The 26,513-nt window shown below is 39.8% G+C and overlaps 1 protein-coding gene across 2 annotated transcripts in view; it reads left to right on the top strand.

Annotated features, from left to right (window-relative positions):
* The window catches only part of LRRC2 (leucine rich repeat containing 2), a 78,952-nt gene that overhangs the window by 21,689 nt on the left and 30,750 nt on the right, over positions 1 to 26,513 (top strand). For both annotated transcript variants that reach the window (XM_042447310.1, XM_042447309.1), the window contains exons 3-5: positions 1,465 to 1,672; positions 7,008 to 7,164; positions 13,233 to 13,369. In XM_042447310.1, coding sequence (XP_042303244.1) covers positions 1,465 to 1,672; positions 7,008 to 7,164; positions 13,233 to 13,369 — 502 coding nt within the window. The remainder of the gene's footprint in view (positions 1 to 1,464; positions 1,673 to 7,007; positions 7,165 to 13,232; positions 13,370 to 26,513) is intronic.

Below are 26,513 nucleotides of genomic sequence, written 5' to 3' on the forward strand. Positions count from 1 at the left end.
CTTGGCATTATTTGTTTAGAGGAGGCTTGCTATTGCCTTCCCTCAAGGCTGAGAGCATGTGACTTGCCCAAAATCACTCAGTAGGTTTCATGGCCCTCCTTTTATAACAGATGAAAAACAGGACACATGTATCTCTTTGTCCCGCACCTTGATTAATTATGTGCATTTGGTTTTGTCTGTTCTACTTAAAGGGAATTGTTCATCAAACACTACCTGATCTGAAGGAGCAGAAGGTGTTTGTTACATTCTATATGTATCTATGTATGGGCTTTGGACTATAAATTCCAAAGCACTTTAAAGCATTTTCTAGAAATTTGCAATAGTGCTCAGAATCTCCTAGTTCCAGGATATGGGTCAGGAGGTTCATCTTGATTGGTGACAGTTTATCAGTAGTTCTTATTCTTCTTTGGGTAACAGTGGTGGGTTACAAAAAGGGGGTCTATCAGTAGAATTAGAATTAGGCGATCAGAATTATCCCCTTCTTCCTTCAGTAACACTGACCAAGTACAAATGGATCTTTCTGATGCCCTCGTCACGTGCTAGGGTTGCCTGGGGGGCGGAGCGCCTAGGGCGTAACAATGGCAGCGCCCTGTATACATGGGCACCAACATTGTTACGTAAGTGCCGCACTGTTATGCTGCCACCACGGCTTGAGAAGAAACCACTTATTGTGGGTTCTTTTTCCGCTGGTGGGAAGCCACGCGGTTTGATGGCTGCAGCTTCCCTCCGGTGGAAAAACAGCCACTGGGAGGCCAGCCTTTTTGGGTCGTCTGTACCACGCCACTGTTCATTCAGTAGATCTCATGGTAAGCTGAAGCACGTGCATAAGTAATTCCTAATTTCGTATTGCTACAACTCATACAGCGGTAGATGATTGTTCTAGCAGAAGGAAAGACAAGAAGGAAAGTTGACCTAGTTTAGATTGGCACATGATGTTTGCAAGAGAGCCAAATCCACCCAATAGAAAAAAAAAAAAGAACTGAAAAGTCTTATTATCTGGTAAGTATGCCTAGGATAGCAGCTTAGTAAACATTACAACATTCTTTAATAGTAAGTTGTACTTCCTCTCAGTGTCTGTTCCCTACAGGCAAGAGGAGGCCAGAGCATGAAAAAAATTACTTTTTGGACTACAGATTCTAGAATCCTCTGTCTAACATGGTGGTTGGCCACCTACTGTTTGGAAGCTGTTATTAACCCCCTAGCCCCAACTTTTGAATGTCTTGGAGAAGACTCAGTGGGTATTTTGTCCTAAGCCAAAGAACAACAGTTCCATATAGTATATAACAGTGCTATTCCTATTTCTGACAGTGTTTTGTAGGCAACCACAACTCCCTTCTTGTGCTATTAAATACTACCGGTTATAATATGAGAACTGATGCATGATGTAATTGCAAGGTTTTGTTGCTGTTGTTGTTGGGTGGAGGTAGAAAGAAAAGAGCAATGTTTTCATTTGTACTGTTTCAGGATAAGGCAAGAATGGGACATTATGCTAGAATGCAGAAGAAAAGGCATTCCACAAGCTGCATATCTGAATAATGGTTTCATAGATACTAACAGAATTTTGGATACTCTTGAAAAGAACTCACCCCTCGTTAAGAAGATTGCCTTGTTGAATGAAACAGAGAACAAAAGAAACAAGTTTATTTTTCAACTCTCAGGGGAACAGTGGACAGTAAGTATAGAACTGAATGGGGTGCAAAATTTGGGCAATGTGAAACTTTATCACATGGCTATATCATCACGTTGGCCAAAGTCTTTCAATATTACCAGGATATGTAGATGTGTCTATGGAAAGTAGGCTTAGAATAATTTGGCCATTAATTTTATGTTCAGGTTGTAGTATGGGGTGGATGACTTGTGGCTCTCCAGATGGTGTTGGGTTACAACTCCAGCAACTCACAGCTAGCACAGCCAATGATGAAACATGATGGGAGCATCACATTCATCAGCATCTGTAGGGAAGCATGTTATGTACTCCTTCCTTCACCATTTATAACTGCACTGGATATGACACTACTTTTATTTTTTTTCACTGTAAATCACTGTGTTTTCCATTTTAGCCCCAAAGCCCCCAAAACATAAGGGAAAAGATAAACTTCTGACTATTTCATTTACATATTTTTCTATCCCTCTTGCTGGTGATGTGGCATAGCGTGAATTGATGCAACCCAAATTATCCTGGGGTCACGAATCTTTTATTGTCTATGCCTTACCCTATGATAGTAGAAAAGGTGTGAAGAACTCAGTGAGACTTTTTCATTTTATGTTTAGCTGCCATTGCACTATGATTCCTTTCAAAGTTGCTAAGCAATACCCACTCCTCCCCCATACAGGAAGAATTTGTGCCTTCTCTCCATACTAGAATTGCTACTCCTGTCGGTAGTGAGGAAAAGAATAGGCAGCACAGGAAGGAATTATGTTCTAATAACACACATGCTGCTAAAAGATCATCCTGCTAAAATAAAAGGCATCAGAACCTGACATCTTTAGCTGGTACTCACCCTGGCTTCCCTTAAGCAGCACAGCAAAGAAGGGCCTTTTTGGTTGTAGCTCTTTGTTTAATGAAAAATTCACTCAACAAGACAATATGTCTCCAATACTATCCTGTTCAGCACCAGATTAAGATTCTCTGTTGCCAGGTATTTCATGGGATAGAATTAGCCAGTATTTAAATGTTGGCATAATGACAATTCATTGTACCTGGCAATTTGTTCTATTTGGGATGGATGTGTTGTTTTATATTGTTTATATATTTTGCAATATACAGGTGACACTCCACATTCACTGGAGTTAGGGGCACAGAACCTGTGAAAGTGGAAAACTATTAAAAAAAAGTATGTTTTTACCTGAGAGAACACCTTTCTAGGAATTTCTAGGTCCTTCGGTGCAGCTCTGTGGTCAACATCTGGCAGAAATTGACAATAGAATCACACTGGAAGACCTACAAATGCCTAGAGAAGCATTTTCTCTAGTAATTTCTAAGTCCTCCAGCACAACTCTATGGTCAATTTCCAGCAGAATTGTGCTGGAGGATATAGATGTTCCTAGAGAGAACATATTAATCAAATCTGCAAATAAGCAAAACTGCAAAAGTCAAAGCTGTGAATGTAGAGGGCAGACTGTACATGCACAACCCAGTTATAGCAGTTTAATACTGCTTTAACTATCATAGCTTCTTCCTATGGAATCCTTGGATTTGTAGGCTGGTAAAGTATTTTGAATTCTCTGGTATAGATTTCCAGTGCTATACTTTGTGAGTATTTGGGGGGGGGGGCACACTAGAACTCTCTAGCAGAGAATTATAATTAGTAAACTACAAAGCATTCTACAAAATTTCAGGATTCTGTCGGATGAAATCATGACAGTTATGGTGGTTAGCAAACTGCTGTAACTGTGTGTTGTGTGTGTGTGGTGGGGAGGGTACACTGAAATTCTCTATTGTATGTAACATATTTTGGATGGCATCCTGTTCTGGAATTACAATTATATCATGAACTGTAAGATATCATAACTACTGAAAATTTACTTTTATGGTAATGAACTATTGAATATGGGGCACGGGCCATTTCATGCCAGATCGGGACCATGGCAATCTCATGCCACAACCCCATCTGACCTTCCGAGGGTGCTAAAATGAGCCACAAAAAGAGGCTCCTTTTTGCATCCCCAGAAGGGCACCATAGCCACAGCAGCATGGTATGTGGTCCCCCTTCAGTGTTGCAACATCTGGACACTGCGCCGGAGAAATGCCATGATGCCATGCCTCCTTCCCCAGGCCTAGGGTACCTATCACGAGTACCTCCGTTTTCTCTGTATTCAGTCTGAGTTTGTTTTCCCTCATCCAGCCCATTACTGACCCAAGGCAGGCATTCAGAGGAGAGATGCCATCCTTAGTCGCTGCAACAGTCGGAGACATAGAGAAATAGATTTGGATGTCATACTGATAACACTGCTTCATGTCTCCGGATGACTTCACCCAGCGGTTTCATGTAAATGTTAAACAGCATGGGGGATAGGATGGCGTCCTGAGGGATGCCAGAAGTTAGCTCTCTTTTAGAAGAGCAACTGTCCTCCAGCATCACCATCTGGAATCTGCCCAAGAGGTAGGACCGGAGCCACTGGAATGCAGTGCCCCCGATGCCTAATTTCCTCAGGCTTTCCAGAAGGATACCAACTATGATGGTATTGTAGTTACAATGATGATTCAGAGTCACAGGCTTCATCTTTAAGTGTTGCATAACATAATTATAATTATGTTAATTATTAAAAAGGTAAAGGTAGTCTTGACATGAATGTCTAGTCGTAAATGACTGTAGGGGGCAGTGCTCATCTCCATTACTAAGCTGAAGAGCCAGCATTGTCTGAGGACTGCTCTGGTGGTGATGTGGCCAGCATGACTGCACCAAATGCTGTTACCTTCCCACCGAAGTGGTACCTATTTATCTACTTGCATTTGTATGGATTTCAGCTGCTAGGTTGGCAGAAGCTGGGACTAGTGACAGGAGCTCATCCCATCATGCAGTAGTCGGGCCTCAAACTGCCACCCTTCTAATCTTCCGATCATCAGAATTGGCATCTTAACCACTAAGCGACCGTATTCTTATGCTAATTATTATGACTGCTCTAAATCCCTTTTTACAAAAAGAAATGGAATAAGCTTAAACCTATGCCTACATCCTTCTTTTGGGGATAGGCAAACTTAGTTTTGGAGTTTGCCCATATCAAGGAATGGTTTCCCCTTTGACAATAAAGACAACTCATCATATATTTACAGGTAGAAGAATTATCCAGTATGGCTTACCTCCAAATGCTCTTGGAAATATAGTGGGTTTCCATATTGTCTTTTTATTAAAGATGAAGCCTGGACTTTTCTAGTGGCTGTCTTTGTGGAGCAATTTATCAAATTCCTGCTGGCTTCTGTGTAGTGATTGAAGATTACTGAAGAACATGAGGGAATTGGAGAGTAGAGCCAAAAGAAAGTCTGTGTAAATTTCACTTCCTTTCATAAACTGGTTTGTAAACCAAGCACTGAAATGCCATATAAGCTTGGGCTCAGACAAAGCACAGCCATATGTATGATAGTAAGCATTGTTCTGAAAAGCCATTTATAATAAATTTTCTACTGTCCTTTACACAGATTTTCCAATTTATTTTTCTGCTTTTCTCTATTTTCCATTTCTTATTTATTTTTTCAACTATAAAATTTATTTTAGTGCCTTCTAGGAAGGATATATTAACTTTCATGAAAAGTCATTTTAGTTCATATTTTAAAGACAAAAAAAGCTAGCACACCAGCTTCCTAGACTGTATCACAAACAGCATTCTGTTTACCTTCCTTTCTTCATTTAGCCTCTTTAAAAATATCAATCTCTCTAGACCTATTAGGAAGAGATACAAGAATTTCTATTGCAGTGTTCTGACAACAAGAGACAGGAACTCATTTTTTAAAAAAGGCTTGTCGTAATTTCTAGTTGTTCAAAGAAGGTAATCCTACAGATCTCTAATCATCATATTTGGACACATTCCTAGGAATATTTTTTATCTGAAATAACTACATACACTAGTCACATTGAAGTGAGTGTTCCTTGTTTAAAATGCTAGTATCTTATGACATTTGGACAATGACTATTATGTTATTTTCTGTAACTGGATTGCTTGTTTCGCTTGAAGGCAATTTCAGGGCTCCTAAACTGGGTTGGGATGCAGATAGGTATACTTTTGCTGTGGGCTCTCTTCAGAATGTAAATCTCTTGCACCACTGAACTTGTATTTGTTGTTGTAGTTCTTAGGTGTTTTTTTTTTTTACTAACAAAAATGTCCAAACACCATTTCTGTTGTCCTGGATTATTTTCTGTCATTTTCCAGAGCTAGCTGCAACTTTCCATTCCCATTTTCAATTAGGTCTCTTTTAAATTCTAAGACATATCATTACAGTATATCCCTTCTCTTCTCCATTTTTTTAATTATAGTGCTATAGTGCATCAGTTAAAGGTATCCTTTACACTATTAATCTATAACTCTATTTTTTATGAAAGAGAAAAAAATTGCTCATGAAACCATAGGAGCACTTCAGTAAACCTTTTTACAAATAAGGCATTCAGAAAGAACCATAGTGCAGATCCAATAACACAGAGTAAACAGCCTCTAAAATGAATGGAATGTGTAGATGTGGAGGCAATAACAATCAACAAAACCTGACCAAAACAAAGGAGCTACATCATGAGAAGTCATTCTTCTTTGGACCTGTTTGGAAGAGCCCAGAACCTATTTCCAGGTTTTTGTTAGTGGGACACACCAATTTTGAGAGATGGGAGAGCTGATCACTGATCTTTAATATCTCCCGAGTTCAGTCCTGAATATAACAAACATATGAATCTTTAGTGTTAAGAGTAATGTCACTATTGCTATTTATTACTTTAAAATATATGCAAGCAGAGAGAGACCAGGAAAGAACTGTGCCTCTATTTGTATGCATGTTAAAAAGCAATGTGGTGATTTAATGTTATTCGTCCAGGAGCAGAAAATATTGTGAGAAATGTGGGAGATGGTTACAAAGATGTGTGAAATGAAACCTCTTCCTTAAAATCTTTCTACAAAATGTGGGCAGGTGTGCCCAGGATATTGAAAAATATTTTCATTGCACTTTGGGTTACATTGGCTTATGGCTAAATATCTTGATAAACTTCTAAATAAAAGTACAGTGTTACCCCGGGATACGAATGCGCCGCCTTACGAAATTTCCGGGTTACGAAAAAAATCCATTAAAAAAAACTGTTCCGGGTTACGAAGGTTATTTCGGGTTACGAAATTTTTTTTGGTGCTTTTCGGTGCTTTTTTGCACGAAATCGCGGCTTTCGCTATTAGCGCCTATGGGGCTTCGGCTTGCGAATGCTTTTCGGGTTACGAATGGCGCCGCGGAACGAATTAATTTCGTAACCCGGGGTACCACTGTAATCAATTATTTTTTTAGAAGGAAAATCTTACTGACTGAATTTTTCTCTGCCTAGGAATTCCCAGATTCCCTGAAAGAACAAACACATCTAAAAGAATGGCATATAAACAATACCATGATTGCAACCATTCCAGACTACATTGCCTTATTTCAGGAACTGAGAATACTAGAGTTATCCAGTAACCAGATCACAGATCTTCCAGTTGAAATTGGTAGGTTTTCTGGTTGTTTGTTTGTCATATGGAAAACTGAACTGAATTTACCTGAGAAACAGGCTTTGTGCTTTTTTTTGCAGTGCACTTACTTTTCAACTCATTTTCACATTCCTTTGTGAGAAGGTGCAAAGTTGTTCACAAAGAGAGGAGAGGAATAACTTGGGCACATTATGACTCTCTGTACTTTAAAATGTACAGCTAACCCTTTGTATCCATGGATTCTGCAACCACAGATTCAACCATCCATGGTTTGAAAATATTCAACAAAAAATATTCCAAAACACAAATCTTGATTTCACCATTTTATATAAGGAACACTATTTTACTATGCCATTGTATATAATGGGACTTGAGCTTTATTTTGATGTTCACAAGTCCTGAACTGCAGAGGATACCAAGAGCTCACTGAACATCTAAAAGTATATACCACTGCAAGCAATGCAAGGTCATGACTTCTGTGTTCATATAAGCATCTGAAACATATACACATCATATATATATATATATATATATATATATATATATATATATATATTGAGAGCAAGCATGGTGTTATAGGGGCAAAGCAGATGGGCAAAAGGAGCAGCCAGATTGCCACAGGACTGCCACAAGACTGCCGTGGGACCACAGCAACCAGACGATGTGGCCCCAAGGGTAGCCACTGCTGCAGTCCTGATGAACAGGCTGTGAAAAGGAGTGATAAGAAGCCACTCCTTTTGTGGCCAGGTTTGGGTTGCGATAGGTGGCCTTGATGTAGCCTCTATGTGGCCGCTGTGTGATCCGGGGACATATGTCATTTGAAGGCCCCCATCCCCAGATCAGCCTTTCTCTGCTTGATCACTGAAACCCATTGAGTGATCTTGAGCAAATCCCACTCTCTCAGCCTCAGAAGAAGACACCACCCTCAAAGAAATCCTGCCCAGAAAACTCTATGATAGGTTTGCCTTAGGGTTGCAATGAGTGAGAAGCAACTTGAAGGCACACAACAAAAATATACGTACAGTATCTGAATATGAACATTGTCCATTTGCACTGCATTACTTTCAGTGGAATGTGCATTCAGATATCAGACATTCTTCTGAAAATAAAAGAGCGCAGATAAAGAAAATCCAATTCCATATACTGTGTATATTATACCCGTTAGCTAATGCGAGCATCAGATTGATGTCCATCTGCACTGTGTCATATTTCAATGGTATGGTGACCTGTTTGATAATCTATTGTCTGAAATGGTTTACTTTAGCTATAGATCTTTGGATCTTTGAAAATGGCAGATAACAAGGAAATACCCTTGCAGTAGAGGAAGACTTTGAAGTATTGCTTGGTAGTGTCAGTAAAAGAGTATGTTCTTTTCCATCGTATCTTCACTTCATTATAAAATTTACTGTGCATTGTAAGCCATAATGTAATACGTATTCAAGTACACATCCAAGTTGTATTCTGCTAGAATCAATCAATGCTTGAGTTATGCTTCCCAAAAAATAACCAGTAGTAATGTGTTTACTTTTTCCAGGCTAAATGCTTCCAGACTAAGTGGTACAGGGTAGTGTACAGGTCTGAGTGTTAGATTGGGATTCAGAGACCAGGCTTCAAAGCCCCACTCAGCTGTGGAAACCGACTGGGTGGTCTTGGGCAAGTCACACTCTCTCAGCCTCAGAAAAAAAGGGCAAACCTCATTTGATTAAATCTTGTCAAGAAAACCTCATGATAGGTTCCTCTTAGTGTAGCCATTAGTCAGAAACAATTTGAAGGCATATAACATCAGTAGCAGTAGTAGTAACAACAAAAATTGAAACATGTGGATGATAAAAGTGAAATCTTTTGACTTTTTAGTGTCTAAAAATGAGGATAGTGTTTCCAAGTCTGGGATCACTGATTTTTAACAATCACAATTTAAAAAAATTCACACATAAAATTCTCTAAAAATGATTCAAAAGGATATCCAAGTCAATTAATGTAATACACGAGACACTGAATGATAGTTAAAATTGGTTTAAAAAAAGCTTAATAAATTATAGGATCCTAGTGAGATTAGAATACAAAAGATTCTGGTATACCCACTATGGATTATTCTCCGAGTTTCAAGCAAGATAGTTATGTGTGGTTTTTTCCCCAATTTAAAAAGCCTCATTTATTAGAACTCTTTTAGACATAAGGCAAGCTAATTCACTTAAAACGGGAATGAAATAGAATCAAAGTACACTTCTCTTTGTAGATTTGACACATTTTTAAAAAAACAATCCAGATCATCAGGGAGATTTGCCTCTCATTTTCTCTGCTAATTGTTTTTTAGAACATACTGCCAGGTTAGATTTCCCATTTATTTGTTTATGAACATTATGTTTTGTAAATGTAATTGCCAGCTGACACCAAGGTATGCATTAGAAACTAAATGCATTAGAAACTATAAACAAGGGATAAGGATTCATTTATGGAGAAAAAACAAGCTTTCTTTAATGACATTTTGATCTTTGGGATGAAATCAACCCACAAGTTTAATGAGTTTAAGTGTTCCACAAGGTGGCAGTGGAGAATTGAATAAAAATCAAATCCTTCCCCCAAATTAGATTCTATCTGAAGTTCTCTTCTTTTTAAAAGTAGCCTTGTTTTTTGAGGTGGCACACAACATGAATTCTTGAGATATAACTTGCTATATAAAAAATGAGGAGGGCAGTTAGTATCATAAACTGTACTTCTGTTTTGTGTTTTTCACACTCTTGAAGAGAGGCCTCTTGAAAAATTGATAGCTTACAGCAGATGAACTGTTCACTCCTAATCAAATTTGGGTGAATTTTTTTCCAGTAATGTTTGAGTCCTGTGCTTGTAAAAGCCACAAGTTTCAAAGCGCTTTAAGCACATCTGTTCTTTTCAAATCTTTATTCCCATTGGAATAGCCAAGATTCAGATTAAATGGGACGTATTTTGCATGGTAGAGTTAATTGTAGGATTAGGGAGCTCATAAAACCATTCATTGGAATATACTTTGCATTCACATAGGCAGAAATCCTAGACCCAATTCCCACTTATCTCTTGATTCGCTTCATGAACTGATTCCTGAAACCGGTTCAGCAAAGAGTGGTTCCCGTTATGTTTGCGCTGGTTTCAAGAATTGGTGCAGGAAGTGACAGCCGCGGCTTCTCCGCCATGTTTCCCTCCGTCCTCCTGGCCATACTGGTAGGCTGGGAGTGGAGGAGAAGCCGGGGCAGAAGGAGAGAGGCAGGCCGGGAGGACGGAGGACTGAGCAGGCATGGAGGTATGGCCAGAAGGCCGAGGAAGCCGTTGCCAGGGGGAAACAGGGTGGATTCAAATCCGATTCAAATCCGCCTGCTTCCCAATTGGGCTGAATCAATTTATTTCTAAATAAATTGATTCAGCCCAAAAAACAACCCCATTTTACCAGCATCTTTCTGACATGGGTTAAATGGGTAAAAACCATGGCCCCTCCTTCCAAATCGCTTCAGCGATTCGAACTAAGTGGGAATTATGGTCGTTGAAACCGATTCATTTGGAATCATGATCCAGTTTAAACCACAGTGGGAAAAAGGCTCTAGATTGCGGTCACATAGGTGGAAAGGAATCTTGTAGTACCTCTGAGACTGAGTGAAAAACATTGTAGCATAAACTTTCATAGACGTGGGCTACTTCCTCAGATGAATGGAGTGTCTGAGTAGCCAGAGGTACTTCCGCACCCTACAAAGTTGGGTGGATGTACCTTTTTTTTGGTCACGTTCAAGGTGTGGAGTAAAAAGGTCAGACAGTCCCTTTCCATTTATTGCAGGCTGGATCCTGACTGTGTGGAACTACAGTGCTACCTCGGGTTACGAAATTAATTCGTTCCGCCGTTCCGTTCGTAACCCGAGTAATTTCGCAACCCGAAAAGGCTTTCCGTTAGCGCTGGAAAGCCGCTAGCCGCGCTTTGCGTTTGAATTTCACGCCGAAATAAATTTCGTAACCCGAAAAAAATATCGTAACCCGGAACAGTTTTTTCCAATCTAACTTTTTCGTATCCCGGAAATTTCGTAACGCGATCATTTCGTATCCCAGGGTACCACTGTATAGGTACAATTGGAGGTAGGCCAAAGAAATACAATAGTAACAGTGTTTGGAGAGTGAAGGGCTAAAGTGGTGGAGCTGATTCCTAGAGAAGAGAGATAGACCAGAGATTAATAAATGGAGAGAACAATTGATATGGTGCAGTGCAGAGAACTCAGTTTATTTGTATGATACCAGCCAAAAAGAAAAATGAAATGAAACTACTGAAGAGATATGCCAAAGATAATCTTCACCTGTGTTCCATTGTATTTGGGGGAGATAAAAATTTTCTCCACTCTTGAAAAAAAAAAAGAACAAAGAAGCTGAAGGGAAAAGTTTTGTTTATAATATTGTAAACAGATATAATATTTGAATAGTATAACCAAATAATGTTATGAAAATATCCAATAAAAATGAATGACTGAATGAATGGTAGTGTTATTATAACACTGGTTAACACCCCAGGCTCACAAGGAAGCTCTCAGGCACTTTATAATATCCCCTTCCTGATTCCCAGCCTGCACACATTACATTTACAAGTCCCTCCACCATCCATATGGTCCACCCACCCTTTGGTCTTAGGCAACATCTTTCCTCCTGCCTTAGTCCCTCAAGGGCCATAGTTAAAACTGAATGTGTCACCTCATCACCACAAGTTTGACATTTCCATGGGTATTCATACAGCCTTGATTTCCAGGTTTACAAAACCAAATGTTATAACTTCCTTTACACAGTTCAACTAGATCTCTTTGCATACTAAAATTCATCCTATGTTTCATCCCGTGTAAGACTTTTCCTAACCCTAGTTGACCTCTTCTTTGTTCACAGAAGATACATTCTTCTCCATATGACTCATCTTCTAGAACCTTTACATTAAATGGTTTGTAACTTCCCTTGACATCACAGAAGTCAGCAAATGGTAGTTGCGGGGGGGGGGGGGGGGGCATTAGAAATGTTCATAGGTAATAGGCAGGCAACAGCCAATTATTAGCATAAATGATAAGACTGTTTCCTTTTCAAAAAGTCTTTAGGTTATAAAACTAGGTTTATAATTATCTCTACTTACAGTTTCCTTAACAGCCACTTAGGAACACTAATGCAGCTTTTCCATATTATGGAGTTGCATTTCCACAAAGATAACAGCCATTGCCTATTAAAAATTAAAAGCTGTAGTTTCATTACTGGTTTTAATGTGTTTAATAATCTTTTTGTAAAAAGAGAAAGATGCAAATTTGAGAATAAATCATGCCTTTGGATTGACTGGGATGGCATTGTAGCTACTAATTAAAAGTAAAATATTCTCAGGCATGAAATTATCACAGAAACCGGATTTCATTACTGCTTTAACTGCTTCTGCTCTTGTCTCTGAAGGTACAAAAAGACGTTAGTTGTTTAATTCTTTAATTTATGCCCTATACACAGAGATATTCATAGCCACTAACCACTTAAGGTTGAAATGTTTCAGTTCAATCTCATTGTGTCCCGTTGACTTTAATGGGAGAAAATGATCTTAAATCAAGAGGCATGATTACTGAGCAGCTATTTTACAAGCTATACCAAACAGGAATCAAGCCATATACAATCCCTCTCTTACACCATCCCCTCTCTATCTCACACACACTTGTATCATCTACATATAAATGTTTCTGGCTGGTAGCAAAAGTCTTTCTTACCTACAAATTGCTGCTTCCCAAACCACTCAGCCAGTGTGGGCAGTAGTTATGCTGGCTAAGGGATTCAGGACATTGTAGTCCAGAAAGTTTTCCACAAGTTCTGCCCAAATCAGATCATGAATGGAATGTAAAAATGCAAGAGATCTCTTGCAGCCTTGTACCTTGTCCCAGGTGTGGTTCAGTTCACTCTGTCTTCTTGTATTGTCTGGGCAATAATCTTAATCAGTAATACTTTAAAAAAAAATGCACAGATTCATATCATATCTATTTCCCCCTCATTATTAGAGTGACTATGCCTCCTGTAGTCAACTGAATGACTGTTCAGCTGATTTTAGATAATTTAATAATTTATTTTGATAGGTTGTTTAAAGAAACTGAAGGAGCTGAATGTGAGCTTCAATCGCTTGAAGAGTATTCCACCAGAACTGGGAGACTGTGAAAATCTGGAAAAGCTGGATTTATCTGGAAATCTAGAACTAGCAGAACTCCCATTTGAAGTAAGACCTTGACATCACTTTTGGTATGATAAATTTGGGTGGTTGAGATTTTTTTTTAAAAAAAAACCCATATTTTAATTCACAGACACAACAACAACAACAACAACAACAACAACAACAACAATGCAGGTTGAATATCCCTTATCTGAAATGCTTGGGACCAGAAGGGTGGGGGTTTTGTTTTTTGTTTTTTTGGACTCTGGAATATTTGCAATTACATAATGAGATTTCTTAGAGATGGGACTTAAGTCTAAGCATGACATTCATTTATTTTTCATATACACTTTACATACATAGCCTGAAGGTAATTTTATACACAGCATTTTTAATAATTTTGCGAATGAAAACAGACAGGCCAAAATAAAGCTGCTTCAGGTCACTTTGGAAGTATGCTGTTTAAATGACACACACATCTTAAGAGGCCAAAAGCTGCACCAAAGCTGCACTCCAAGTCCTTAGGACTGGAGCATGGCTTTGTCGTGGCTTCTGGCCTCTTAGGACACATGCTTCATTTAAACAGCATACCTCCAAAGTGACCCAAAGCAGCTTTATTTTGGCCTGTCTGTTCGGGCCCAATGTTTGTGTATACTGAATCATTACAAAACAAAGGCATCACTATCTCAACCACTCACATGGATAATTTTAGATTTCAGATTTTCAGATAAGGGATACTCAGCCTATAGTAAGTAAGTGAATACATACATAAATAAAATAACAATAACAACAGTAACAACAACAACAACAACAACACCACATTTTCATGAATGTAGGCTGTGATAGACATTTTAATGATGGGATTTTAGAATCCACACTAACTGAAAAGCTTCATGGTTGTTAAAACAGGATATAACATACTGTGTCTGTTTACATATTCACTGTATTACATCTCTGCTTGTGCTTGTATATAAAAGTGTACCTTTAGTCTGATAAGGCAAATTGTACAGGGCTAATAGTGGAAATGGCTTCCTGCCATATAAAACAAAATTATACAATTGGATGGATCCATGGAATGTCATACTACAAATAAATAACAGCAACAGAAAGTTTGTCAGTAATTCATTGAGGCAGAGTGACAGTCTTCATGAAGAATATTGAGGTGGTTTAGGTAGGACCTTTCAGCTGTGTAATAGGACTAAATGTGCATACAGTGGATCCTTGTTATACGCTGGGGTTTGGTTCCAAGATCCCCTGTGTATAACAAAATCCGTGTATGCTCAAGTCCCATTAAGTATAATGACATAGCAAAATGGTGTCCCTAATAAAAAATGGAACATCAAGGTAAATTTATACTTTTTTGGAACATTTTCAAACCGTGTATGCTTAAATCCGTGTATAAAAAATCCGTGTATAAGAAGGGCTGACTGTACTTAACTGGGTAGGTTACATGGCTGCCTAGGTATGCTCATGGGAAGGGCAGACTTGTTGTGTACCTTCAAGTCATTTCTGATTCATGGTGACCCTAAGGTGAACATATCATGGGGTTTTCTTGGCAAGATTTGTTCAGAAGATTGCCATTGCCTTCCTCTGAGCTGAGAGTGTGATTTGCCCCATGTCATGCAATGGGCTTCCCCAGCTGAGTAAGGATTCAAACCCTGGCCTCCACAGTTGTAGGACCTTATCACATGTAGCTTTTAAACTACCACTAAAGTTGAGAAAGAGTGCCTTTTACAATACTTATTGCCTGAGGCCATCTCAGTCCAATTGCTGTCTTGCTTTGTTAGTGTACATATTGTCACTGACAGGGAAACTCATCAACAAGCTCCTAAATGCACTCCTGTATCATTAGTACTCAAGTGTGATAGGTTTCTTGTGTGGTAGGTCTGGTATTGGGCCAATGACACATGGAACTTATCACTTGACTTATTAATTTGGCTTACCTCTCGCAGTTTAAATTTCAATTCAGGCTCCACCCTGATGTTATCAGAAGGCTTTTGCTGCCAAATTTGCTGCCTGAATACAGCCCAGGTGCAACCCTGCCTCCAGGAGCACTCCATGTGGCTCTTTTCGGATCCGAGAGTTTTCCAGTTTAAGAAAATGGCCACCGGAGTGCTCCTGGAAGTGAGGATGCACCGGGGCTTTATTCGAGTGGCAAATTCAGCAGCAAAAGCCTTCTGATAAGATCAGGATACAGCCCAAATTGAAATTTAAACCAGGAGAGGTAAACCAAATTAATAAGCCAAGCAATAAGTTCCATGGTGTCAGTATCTTTTCATCTCTCCCTGTACCACCTCCCCCTGAATCTGACCCTGAATTTCTAAGCCAAAACCTGAGACCTAGAGATGGCACCTGGTAATATCATTAAGCATTATGCATTAAGTATCAATTGCAGTTGCTCACAGCTTGTCATTCAAACACACACAAAATGAAAATATATTTTCCTGATGGAAATTAAGAGAGAAATCTCAGCTCAAGGGTCTGTTCCCAGATCAAAACAAAATGAGAGCATTATTCCTTTTCACTTAGGGGGAAGGGAGAAGGAACATTCAATGTAGCCTACATGCTTCTAACCAGAAGGTGGATGCAAAATAGAATGGATACTAAGTCCTGGTGCTACAACAACTGGAAGGCGAAAGCTAACTAAATAAATACAAAGACCCTCTTGATAACCTGTGCAAGTTGCAGCAAGATATCAATTAAGTCTTGTAAATTGTAGCAAGCTACTCCTTTAGTGGCTGTGCTGGAAGTTTGTATCTAGTCGTTTCCTCTTGCCTGGAGCAGAGGCTGCCAAAAGTAAAACATATGCGGCCTCATCTCCTGACTGGAGATGGCCCAGAAAACTGGAGACTCAGGTCCCAGCCCTGAAGATCTGGCAACACACCCATTTATGAAAGAAAATGGTATATTTCAGTTTGAAAAACATCCCAGTCTTGGGTTCCTCTTCTGATAACTGGATGTGCCCACTCATTTTGAGAGCTTCTTAGATGTGCACAATGTATAGAAACAATGTTATTGCATACCCTTGTTCTTCACTCAAGAAGGCATAAGGCTTTTGACCTGCAACCTTCCTTCCCCCCCTGCATGTTGGGGGACTCTTCACATACAGAAGTTGCCAGGATAAATCTCTAACATTTTTAGTTAAAAAGTGTATTGTTAGCAATGATGAAAAAGTGCATTGCTCAGAGATATGGCTGCAGAGAGATGAAAATGGGGGCATTAAAATAGAGACATAACAGAAGTGGTAGGCAGCTGTTGGAGGTTGGGAGCCTCCAACTGGTCTCCCATTGGACCTTGAAGGGCTGTACCCTCTGCTGTTCCCCTGATATTTTTTGGAAATGCTTTTTTCTAATAGCTCCCTCCACCTAGGAACTGTGGAGGAATGTTTTTATCAGGTTTTGGGGGCCTCCTTAACCCGTTGGGCACAAGAGAGACCCCTTTAAAACCAGGAAGTAAACTGGAAATCAAGACCTCTCCTGTGTGTTTGTGTAAAATTACTTCCCATTTTCTCTATTTTAGGGTTGTGCTGAGGTTTCTCTCACGGGCTGCAGAAACAACATTGGAGGCTACATGCAGCCTGCAGTTTCTTCACTCCTAGTCCACAGTGTCTGACAGCAACTCTTCTGCTTCTCAAACAACATTCTTCCCCTCACCATCTGATCCTTCTAGATAGAAGGGCAGGGGGAGTGAATTGCATAAGTGATTTAGAACTTTTAGATTTTAGGACACACGTGGCTTTTAAACCATTATAAACATTCATTTAAAGCGTCTTTGGTGATACTTGTTACATGATGCTGTCTCCCTTATCTTCCAATTGCGGTTAGCCCCCATCTTGCCATTGGCAAGAAAAACCCATCCATAAGCTTCCAATTGCGTCGGTATAGTTCTAGTCCACAGGTGAAGTAAACTGTTCTGGGATTGCATGGTTATGTGATGTCAGTGTCTTCCCCCTCCTCTTCACAATTCCAAAGCAGTCATTTTTTGCTTTAACTTTCTTTTATTTGTTAAACTGCATTAGCACGACTCCAAAATTGTGTTAAAACATGCGCACACACATGTACCCTTGGTAGAGCATAGGGCAGGGAAGTGTGGTTAAGGACAAGCGTTGAGGAGAGCATGTGGAACCAGCAAAAGCCCAGTTACACTAATGAAAGGCCGTGCTCTCAATCCCTTATGTATACACTTTCTTTCCTTAATGTAACTGCAGCAAGAACAGGGGTTGTGTGATAAAGTCCTTAGACCCTGTTAGCTCAAATAGTCTGCTTAAAACTGTATTCATAACATTTGCTGTGGCATAATTGGTTTATTAGGCTCCTGTTGACTTGTAGCAGTATCTTGGCATTCTCTTTTGTCTAAAGCTTCTTGATTTAATGCTAACAGTTTTTAGTTGCCAAGCATGGGGTTTCAGCCAAATAAAATGTTGTAGAATGTGTTTGTTGTCTCTGCAATCATTTCTGAAACAGTGCCAGATAAGCCTAACAAATGTACAGGGTGTGTATGTGTGACAGAACTGCTGTTCTGTTTCCTATTTCCTCAGGGAAGGCAACCCAAATTTTACAAGGATGCTGATAGTTGGTTTTTTTTTAAAAGAACAAAACTGTAAGACAGCTTTATGAATCAAGCTTTTGGAGTCCTTGCATCAAATGTTTTAATTCTCAGAATAATTGCTTCTTGTCATACAAGGGCTGTTTGAAAATTCAGCCTAGCTACAGTTCTAAGCCCACTTCAATCAGTAGTATACATTTTTCAGCAAATATATTTGTGTTGTGATGAGGCTTTGTGTATAATCTGTGCACCTCGGGACCTTTTAGTCTGGAATGCATCCCTTATGTAATGCAAACCATGGATGAGAGACATGCTAAAGACAAGCGTGCTTTCTGACAAATGTGCTTTTTGTTACAGATTCAGAACATTCAAAGGCTAATTTTAGTCACCTCTGAAAATGACCTCTTGAGTTTTTCCAAGTTGTCATATTTTGGCATGGGAAATAAAAAGTTGTTAGGCATTTCTGAGGCAAATTGTCTTCTCCCAGGATATTATCACAACATTGTATGACTGACAAAAAATCTCCCCCCCCCACCAACTAGAACATTTCCTGAGAGCAATAATGAGTGTCTCTGCAAATGTCATGGGGTTGTCTGCATGGACCAACTAAAATGTCCTCCCCATGTTGACCTGCCTGGATGACCCATGGACCAATCTCTGTTTCTGGGATGAACTGATGTGAACTGTTTGGATGACATTCAGCCAGTTCAACACAGGGTGAACCTGAGGTGTAATATCCTCAAAAATGTTCTTTTTTAAAATCACCTTTTACTCTAGAGCTTCCTGGAAGATCCAGAACCCTCTGTTGTAATGCTGGGTACTGGCACTACTGAGTTGTTTGGTCTGAGGTCAAAATGAGGTGCTTATTGCTAGGTGCTTTGTTTTGACCTCAGAGCAAGTAGCTTGCACTAGCAGCATCGGTACTGGCCAGCATGGTAGGACATCCGTATGAATAGCCACCAAGCATCACAACAGAGTGCCCAAGATAACAGGGGGGCATTGGGGCAGCTCTAGGGCCAAAATAACATTTTTAACTAGTGCTCCCCACATAACACATCTATCAGAGGCACTGATCATACTGTCTGGGTGTTTCTGGGAATAGAAATCCATAGATTTCCTGTGGCTCATGGTATAGTGCCATTGAATGGGTGGCAAATGAATTCTGTGTTGTACCACATCACTTTATGACATATCCATGGGTCTAAAAAAATGTTTAGTATGTCACTTGCAGCTAAATCCCTTCTTTTTTTCCCTTACACAAAAGTAAGAACAATTGAGACTTTTTTCCTAGGTAGAAAAAGGCATGGGGACTAACCTGGATCATAGCCTCAGTGAGAACCAGTGGATAAATGTCACTTGCTCCTTGCTTGGATGTGGTGGCTTAGTTGTTAAGATGCCATTTCTGACCATCAGAAGATTGGAAAGTAGGCAGTTTGAGGCCAAGTGCTGCATGATGAGGTGAGCTCCTGTCACTAGTTCCAGCCTTAGCCAGCACAGCTAAAAATGTAGGATTATGGAGACTGAAGTCCAAACATCAGGAGGAGCATAGTTGCCCACATCCATTTTACAGCAAGAGTGGAGAACCTCTACCCAGTCAGCCAAATGAGAATCACAGGTGTCTTGATCTAGCCTGCAGAATTCTTCTACTTTTATATCTGATCAGTGATTTCACAGAAGGTATTGAAATAATTTAAATTTTAAATATGCTCCACAGAACTGAACCGTGGTTTGTTGACAGCAAAACAGTTGTATGGAACTGAGCTGTGTCTGTGGAAAGAAAGCTGCTGCATTGGGACTTGCTCCTGAGTAGCCATGCATTGAGCTGTTCCACTTGGTGGAAAAATGGTCAGGCTAGTGAGAATTACCGCTGTGTTTGTTCCGTTAGCTTTGCTCTATCTATTCTGTCTTCAGTCCCCTTTTGTGTCCTTAGTATGTGGAATGAGGCCCTCAAGACTTCCCAAAATAGAAATTAGACCCTGGGATGAAACCTTTATAGGCTTAGTGCTACCCCAGTTTAACATAGAATTGTAGCAATGTTAATAAAAGCCTTTAAAAGGAAAATTCACATTAAAAAACGGTACCAACTCAATAAAGTTGAGCAATGATAAATAACTTTAATTTCAATGGAAGATACTTTGATATGTACAGCCCATCCAAGACTCCCCCCCAATACCTTTATTATATTATTACACAAACATTACACATTGCACATTACACATTGCATCGCCTATTACATTACACACAACCAAAACAACCCATAGCCTCTGTACCCAAACAATACCAACCCACATACTATATACTTGAATTCCTGCACTTCTAAACCAAAGACCTAAATACAGTATCAAATTTTCATACTCTTCTGTGATATTATTGCCCAAAATATAGTCTTACTTCTCTTTTTTAATAAAATGTATAAATATAGTTCCCAGTCCTTGAAAAAATTATTTCTGTTTGATCAGAGTAGATAATCTGTCAATTTCTGCTATCTCAAGAATTTGCAATACCAAGTCCTCTTTTGTTGCAATTTCTATACTTTTCCATTTAGTAGCATAAAGCAGCCTTGCTGCCAAAATCATGTAATGTATCACTTATTACTTGTATCCCTGATCTGATCTTCTGATATACCAAGTAAGAACAGTTCTGGTTTCAAATCCATTTTCATTTTAAATATGTCTTGCATCATCATCATCATCATCATCATCATCATCATCAAATTTTATTTATAAAGCGCTGTATATTTACACAGTGCTGTACATATGATCAGTTCAAAAAACAGAATAAAATAAAATAAACCTGCCTATGGCGTACATTCTACAAAAATAATTAGACATAATACATATTAATACATATTAACATTTAAATAATAAAATATAGCAATCAACAAATAAAAATAAACATAGAATGACAATCATGTGATATCTGTGAATGTTTTCCTGAACAATATTGTCTTTGTAATTTATCGCACAGGCCCTGGAACAGGTCTGTCGCATTATAAAAGGGGGCGTGATGGAAATGGAAGGTGGCATAGAATGCAGTTTACTGCACGAGAGAACGTCATTGCCGCTGGAAGTTCTCATCATGTTCCGGATGTGTTCCCCAGCAGGCGATTTTCAGAAACTGCTTAGAAACATTCCTGAAAATTGCCTCCTCTGGGATGCATCCGGAACGCGATGAGAACTTCTGTCATTGTCATCATCGTTTTCCTGTGTAGTAAACTGCATTCTATGCCGCCTCCCATTTCCATCATGCCCCCTTTTGTAACACAACAGACCTGTTCCAGAGGCATGTGCAATAAACTCCTTGAACTCAGCTTTAAAGCTGGGTGAAGAGGTGATGAACCATGCTTGGGAGGGAAGGAGGTTCCAGGAATGGCCAGTGAAAAGGGGTGGGTCTAGGTTGGAGAAGTGAAAGTTCTTGGCTAGGTCAACAGCCCTTGATGCCCAGAAAGGAGGGCATGAATGGGAAGGTAAGGGGAAAGAAGCTTTGATAAATAAGGAGGGACCAGTCCATGCAGGGCTTTAAAAGTCATCAACAGCAGTTTATATTACTTTCAATATGTTTTTATAGGATGTTTTTATATGAGGTTTTTAGTGGAATGTTTTTTATTGTATATTATGCTGTAATACGATGTGTTGCACATCTGTATTCGCCTGTGAACTGCTTTGATCTCCAAGGAAAAGCGGTATAAAAATAAAGATTTATTATTATTATTATTATTATTATTATTATTATGAATACAGAATAGGCGGGGCAGCCAGTGGAGGGATGACAATAAAGGAGAAATATCCTGTTCAGAGAAGCGTTCCCAGGCATTGCATAATTGTCACTTGCTATTTGATGTTCTTTTGTTGCCTGTTTTAATCATTTCCTGTTTGCTGTTAATTGTATAGTATTATCCCTACTAAGGAGCCCCTTCCCCACCACCACTCCTTTTTGTTGTGTCTTTTTAGATTGTAAGCATGAGGGCAGGGAAACCGTCAATTAAAAAAGAGGTATTACATGCTGGTAATTTAAGCGCTTTATAAATAAGTTAACATAATAATAAAATCAATAATAAAATAATAATAAATGTCATAAAACGGTAGTAAGAACTGATGATGCATCACTGAATGCTACAATAAACAGAATGAGAAAAGGAACCCCACTGGCAGGAGTTATAAAAATTCAGTCGTAAACTACTAAGCATGGCAGTAGAGGCTGACATAAACAGTTGGATTTTAGCAACAGTATAAAGAAAGAATCTACATGCCTTGTGTATCTCTCGGTTGCCATAACCCGCGGCCCCCTGCCATCACACGGTTTCGGGGGGGCCCTCCCAGTCCTGGTCCGGTTTGGCCCCCACCCGTGCCTTGTTCCCAGTTCGGGGGCCTGCTCCGGCCCATTGCCGCTTCTGCTAATGCAGCTGCTGCAAGCGCCAACCCACCTCCTCCTTGTCATCTTTGCCAGTGGGCAGCGCCAACCCAACCTTCTCCTCCAGCTCTGGCTCTCCTTCCTCCCCTCCTCGGCAGCAAAGCGCCGCCGCCACCGTCCTCCAGTGTGAGGGCTTGCGCGTGCGTGGGGCTCCCAAAACAGGACTCGTCCTTTGCTTTGGCCAGCCAGCCATTGGCCACTGACCAAAAGAGATCTCCTCGCGCGCGCCGCCCAGGCCTCAGCAGGGGGCAGTGGCAGCCGCAGTGCCTGCCCCGCTTTCCCCTCCACACGTGCGCGCCTGCCCGTTTCCCTCCGCACGCGCCAGCCATCAGAGGAGGAGGAGGGGGGAGAAGGAGGAGAGGAGAGGAGGAGGAATGAGCCGGAGGAAAGGTGCCTGAAGGCAGGGCAGAATTGGGCCAGATGAGGAGGAGGAAAGCTAGTCAGTGGTCCATTAGGTCTGCCTTGGTATTTTGTTTTTTTTTTTAATTATTTTTAAAATATAAAATACTTATTTTTATTTAATTTTTTTCATTTTTATTATTGCTTTTTATTTTTTATTTTATTAATTTATTAGTGTGCTTGTTTTTTTTATTTATACAATTTTATTATCAAATATATATATACAACCTCCCTGTTTTGTTTTTTTAGTTTTTTTCTTTGATTTTTATTATTAAATGTATGCATTGCATTTTCCTGTATAGTTATGGCGCTTTGAATGCTAACAGAGTCTTGCCTTTCTTGGACAATATATGATGATGATGAGAATGAGGATGATATGATGGTGATATTGATATCAACAAGCGCTGAGGCACGCCAATGTAACTTGCTGTGATTTTTAATACAAACTCATGCACAGGAAGAAAAACCACAGTCCCTTGACCAAGTAAAACACTTTCTGAGAAGTAAAGATGAACCCGAGGGCAAGTACATTTCTGCCATCATCTGTCTAAGAATAATGCCAAATGTCCTCCATTTTGATCATGCTAAAAACATGCATTTATATTAACATTTTAAAAAAAACTCAATTTTTTTGCACGTCCCTCAATTTTTAAAAAAGGTGTCCTAAATGTGAAAATGTGCCCGACATTTTGCCCGGTTTGGAGGTCCTCACTTAGGCAACCCTATGAAGCCTCTATGTCGGGAATATACAACAGGGAAGATCAAAAATGAACCAAGACTGGTGGGTTTTCCTGCAAATCGAATAGAGATATGTGTCAACAAGAAACAGAAAAGGAATATTGAATGGTAGGCTTGGGTGGAAAAACAGAAGCTCCATCTAGACAGACATAATTGAGCTTCAAAGCGCCTGTTACAATACCAATGAAAAACAGCTTTAAGAGAAGAAGAAACTTGCTGTTCAAACCTGGAGAAAGATCAGAGTGGAAAGATACAGCCTATCACTTTTAAGAAACCAGATATAGTCTGATGGATAAAATAACCAAAAGAGAAAGGAACACACAGGAATTACACGGACTAAATCCAGTTTTTGAGTGAGTGAACTAACATCTGAGTAAATCCAGAGCTACAAACTGTAGTCGTAAAAAAAAAGGGTAATTAGAATTGAAGTCCTTCAAGCTGGCCGAACTCCTCATCCACTGGTGACTCTGGAAGTGGTGGGAGGCTGGCTTTGAAGCCTCAGATGCTCCTCCTCCACAGTTTAACTGCTAGTTTGCTCAGAATTCCTGGCCTTGTTGCATATCCACCACTTAGTAAAATGTTCAGTTTGTTTTTCATCACACTTCCAACATAACCTGTTGGTCCCTTGAACAGTTTAGATAATGTTTACTGATGGCAGGTACATAATTATAAGAAATTTTGCTTTGAAATCATATTAAACGCCCTTAAATACTTCAACATATGTTTCCCCCAGTGCGTCAATCAATGTTATAAGCCAAAATTTTGAACCCATTTAATTGTGTATTCATAATCTGTTCATCTACAAAGCTCACACATCGGTACAAAGATAACTTTAAAATTCTGTTTGTTCTAATTCAGTGTCAAATAGCTTTTTTATCTAAGTTAAATCTTTCCTGTAAATGTCTATGAAACACTGAATATTGTTTATGTTTGGTCTAGGGAGCACACAGACAATAGGTGGCAAATTCTAGATTGTACGCCATAGCAGGTTACTGTTTTATATGTTTTTAGTTCAGTGCTGTAAAATCTATAGCACTATATAAATAATAATAATATAATATAATAATAAATAATAATCCAGTAACATATTTATTTATGCCACATTGCTAACCTATACACATGGGTTGCTAAAATACCTCAAAGGCTCCAGATTCCTATCGTTATTGGAAGCTAAGCAGGGTCAGCCCTGGTATAATGGATGCAAACGCACAGTGAATACTAGTTACTGGAAATATTGCTTGCCTAAGAAATCCTATAAAGTTCATGAGTTAACCATAAAGTGGCAAGTGAAGGTTCACACAACCACACCAACATGCACAAATGGGAACAGTAGCAAATTCTTCTGGCTGGGCACGTGTCTGTTTCTGTACTTTGCCTACCTTTATCATTTCCCTAGGGAGGGTTAAATCCTAGCTTTGTTTAATCCACGCCATCTTCCCTTTAAAGGGGTTGGAAGGGAGAACATCTAAATCTTCACGCAAATACTTCACTCACCCCTATAAAGCGGTTGCCAAAAGCTGTCAAAATCTGTAGAAAGGGCAGCTGGTGTTCTTTTCGCTGGGGGAAGGGTAGAGTTTGAGGCCATTGACCATGTGACACACTATATAATTCCCAATATTAGCAAGAGGGTGTGAAAAGGAAAAGGGCAGGTGGTGAGGAATCAGGTTGTCAAAGGAGATCACAGAAGCATTAGCCTGAATGAGCCTCCCTAAACATTTGGAAGAGTTTAAAGGGGAGATATGCAAATTGGTGGACTTGAGGAAGCAATGCTTGGGTGAACGTCAACATCTCTTTCACAGTTCATTGTCCAACGATAATTATAATTCAGAGAATGGAAGTCTGAACACTACAAGTTTCTACTTGTTGAACAGCAATGTTTGTTAGCCCTGCACCACCAGCTCTTGATTTATGACAATGTACTGGATAACTCTAAAAGATTGACCCTTGCCTTGACCTCCTTGTAACGGTACATAAACAGATTTTCTTTTGAAGGACATATTATTATTAGTATTTTATTAACACTTTATTTATGAAGCGCGTAAATTTACACAGCTGTACATGCAATCTTTTTAGTTAGACGTTTCCCTGCCCAGGCTTACAACTAAAAACAGACACAGAGGAGAAGGAGTGGTGGAGGAAAGGTAAGAGGTCCAGCAGTTCCTCTCAACCTCGAGGTCTGGACCAAGGCGATGGACGGAGGGAGGGCAAGGCTTCATAATGGATGGTAATCATATCCAGAGAAAAAATAATCACAAGTAGGATAAATTACAGTACATAGGAATACAGGAAAGGATCGATAAACGCCACAACAGAACACAGAAGTAAGCGACAATTATGCGATGCCTGGAAAGCTTCTCTGAAAGTAGGTTTTCGCTCCGTTGAAGCGGGTAAAGAAGTGATGGCTCTTGCTTGGAGAAGAAGGTTCCAGGAGTGAGGGGCAGCAAGTGAAAGGGGCGAATCCGGGATGGGGCAGAGAAATCCTGGGCTGAGACAGAACCCTTGACTAACAGAAAAACGGAGGGCCCTGGGGGAAGGTGAAGAGAAAGAAGTCTGATAAGTAAGAGGGCCAGTCCATGGAGGCTTTGAATTCGACAGCAGGAGCTTATACTGAATGCGGAAGGAGAGGGAGCCAGTGAGGATGCCAACACAGGAAATGTGGTCAGAGCGGTGGGTGGAAGTGATAATGCGTGCAGCTGAATGCTGGACAAAGGATTAAAGGACGGAGGTGAGAAGAGAACCCAGCAGGAGGACATATACAGTAATCAAGTCGTGAGATCACTAGGGCATGGACCAGGAATGCAGTAAGGCGGAGATATGGTCGGATTTGCATATTGTACAAAAAGAATCTACAAGCCTCGTGGTCTGATCTGAGGGATACACGACGAGAAGAGTCAAAGATAAAGCCAAGACTGCGGGCTGCTGGACTGGTTGAATGGAAATGTTGTCCACAGAGACAGAAAAGGAGAACATAAATTAGAAGGATATATCAGATAGCCCTGAAATATTATCCTACATGGAAAAAGACTAAACAAAGTTGATAAATAATGGTTAAAAGAACTTTGACCATTAAGTTATTTTCATTCAGGAAATATTAAAAGATTTGGGATTGAAGGATTAC

The sequence above is a fragment of the Sceloporus undulatus genome, chromosome 2 (genome assembly GCF_019175285.1).
Source record: "Sceloporus undulatus isolate JIND9_A2432 ecotype Alabama chromosome 2, SceUnd_v1.1, whole genome shotgun sequence".
In the NCBI taxonomy this organism is placed as follows: domain Eukaryota; kingdom Metazoa; phylum Chordata; class Lepidosauria; order Squamata; family Phrynosomatidae; genus Sceloporus; species Sceloporus undulatus.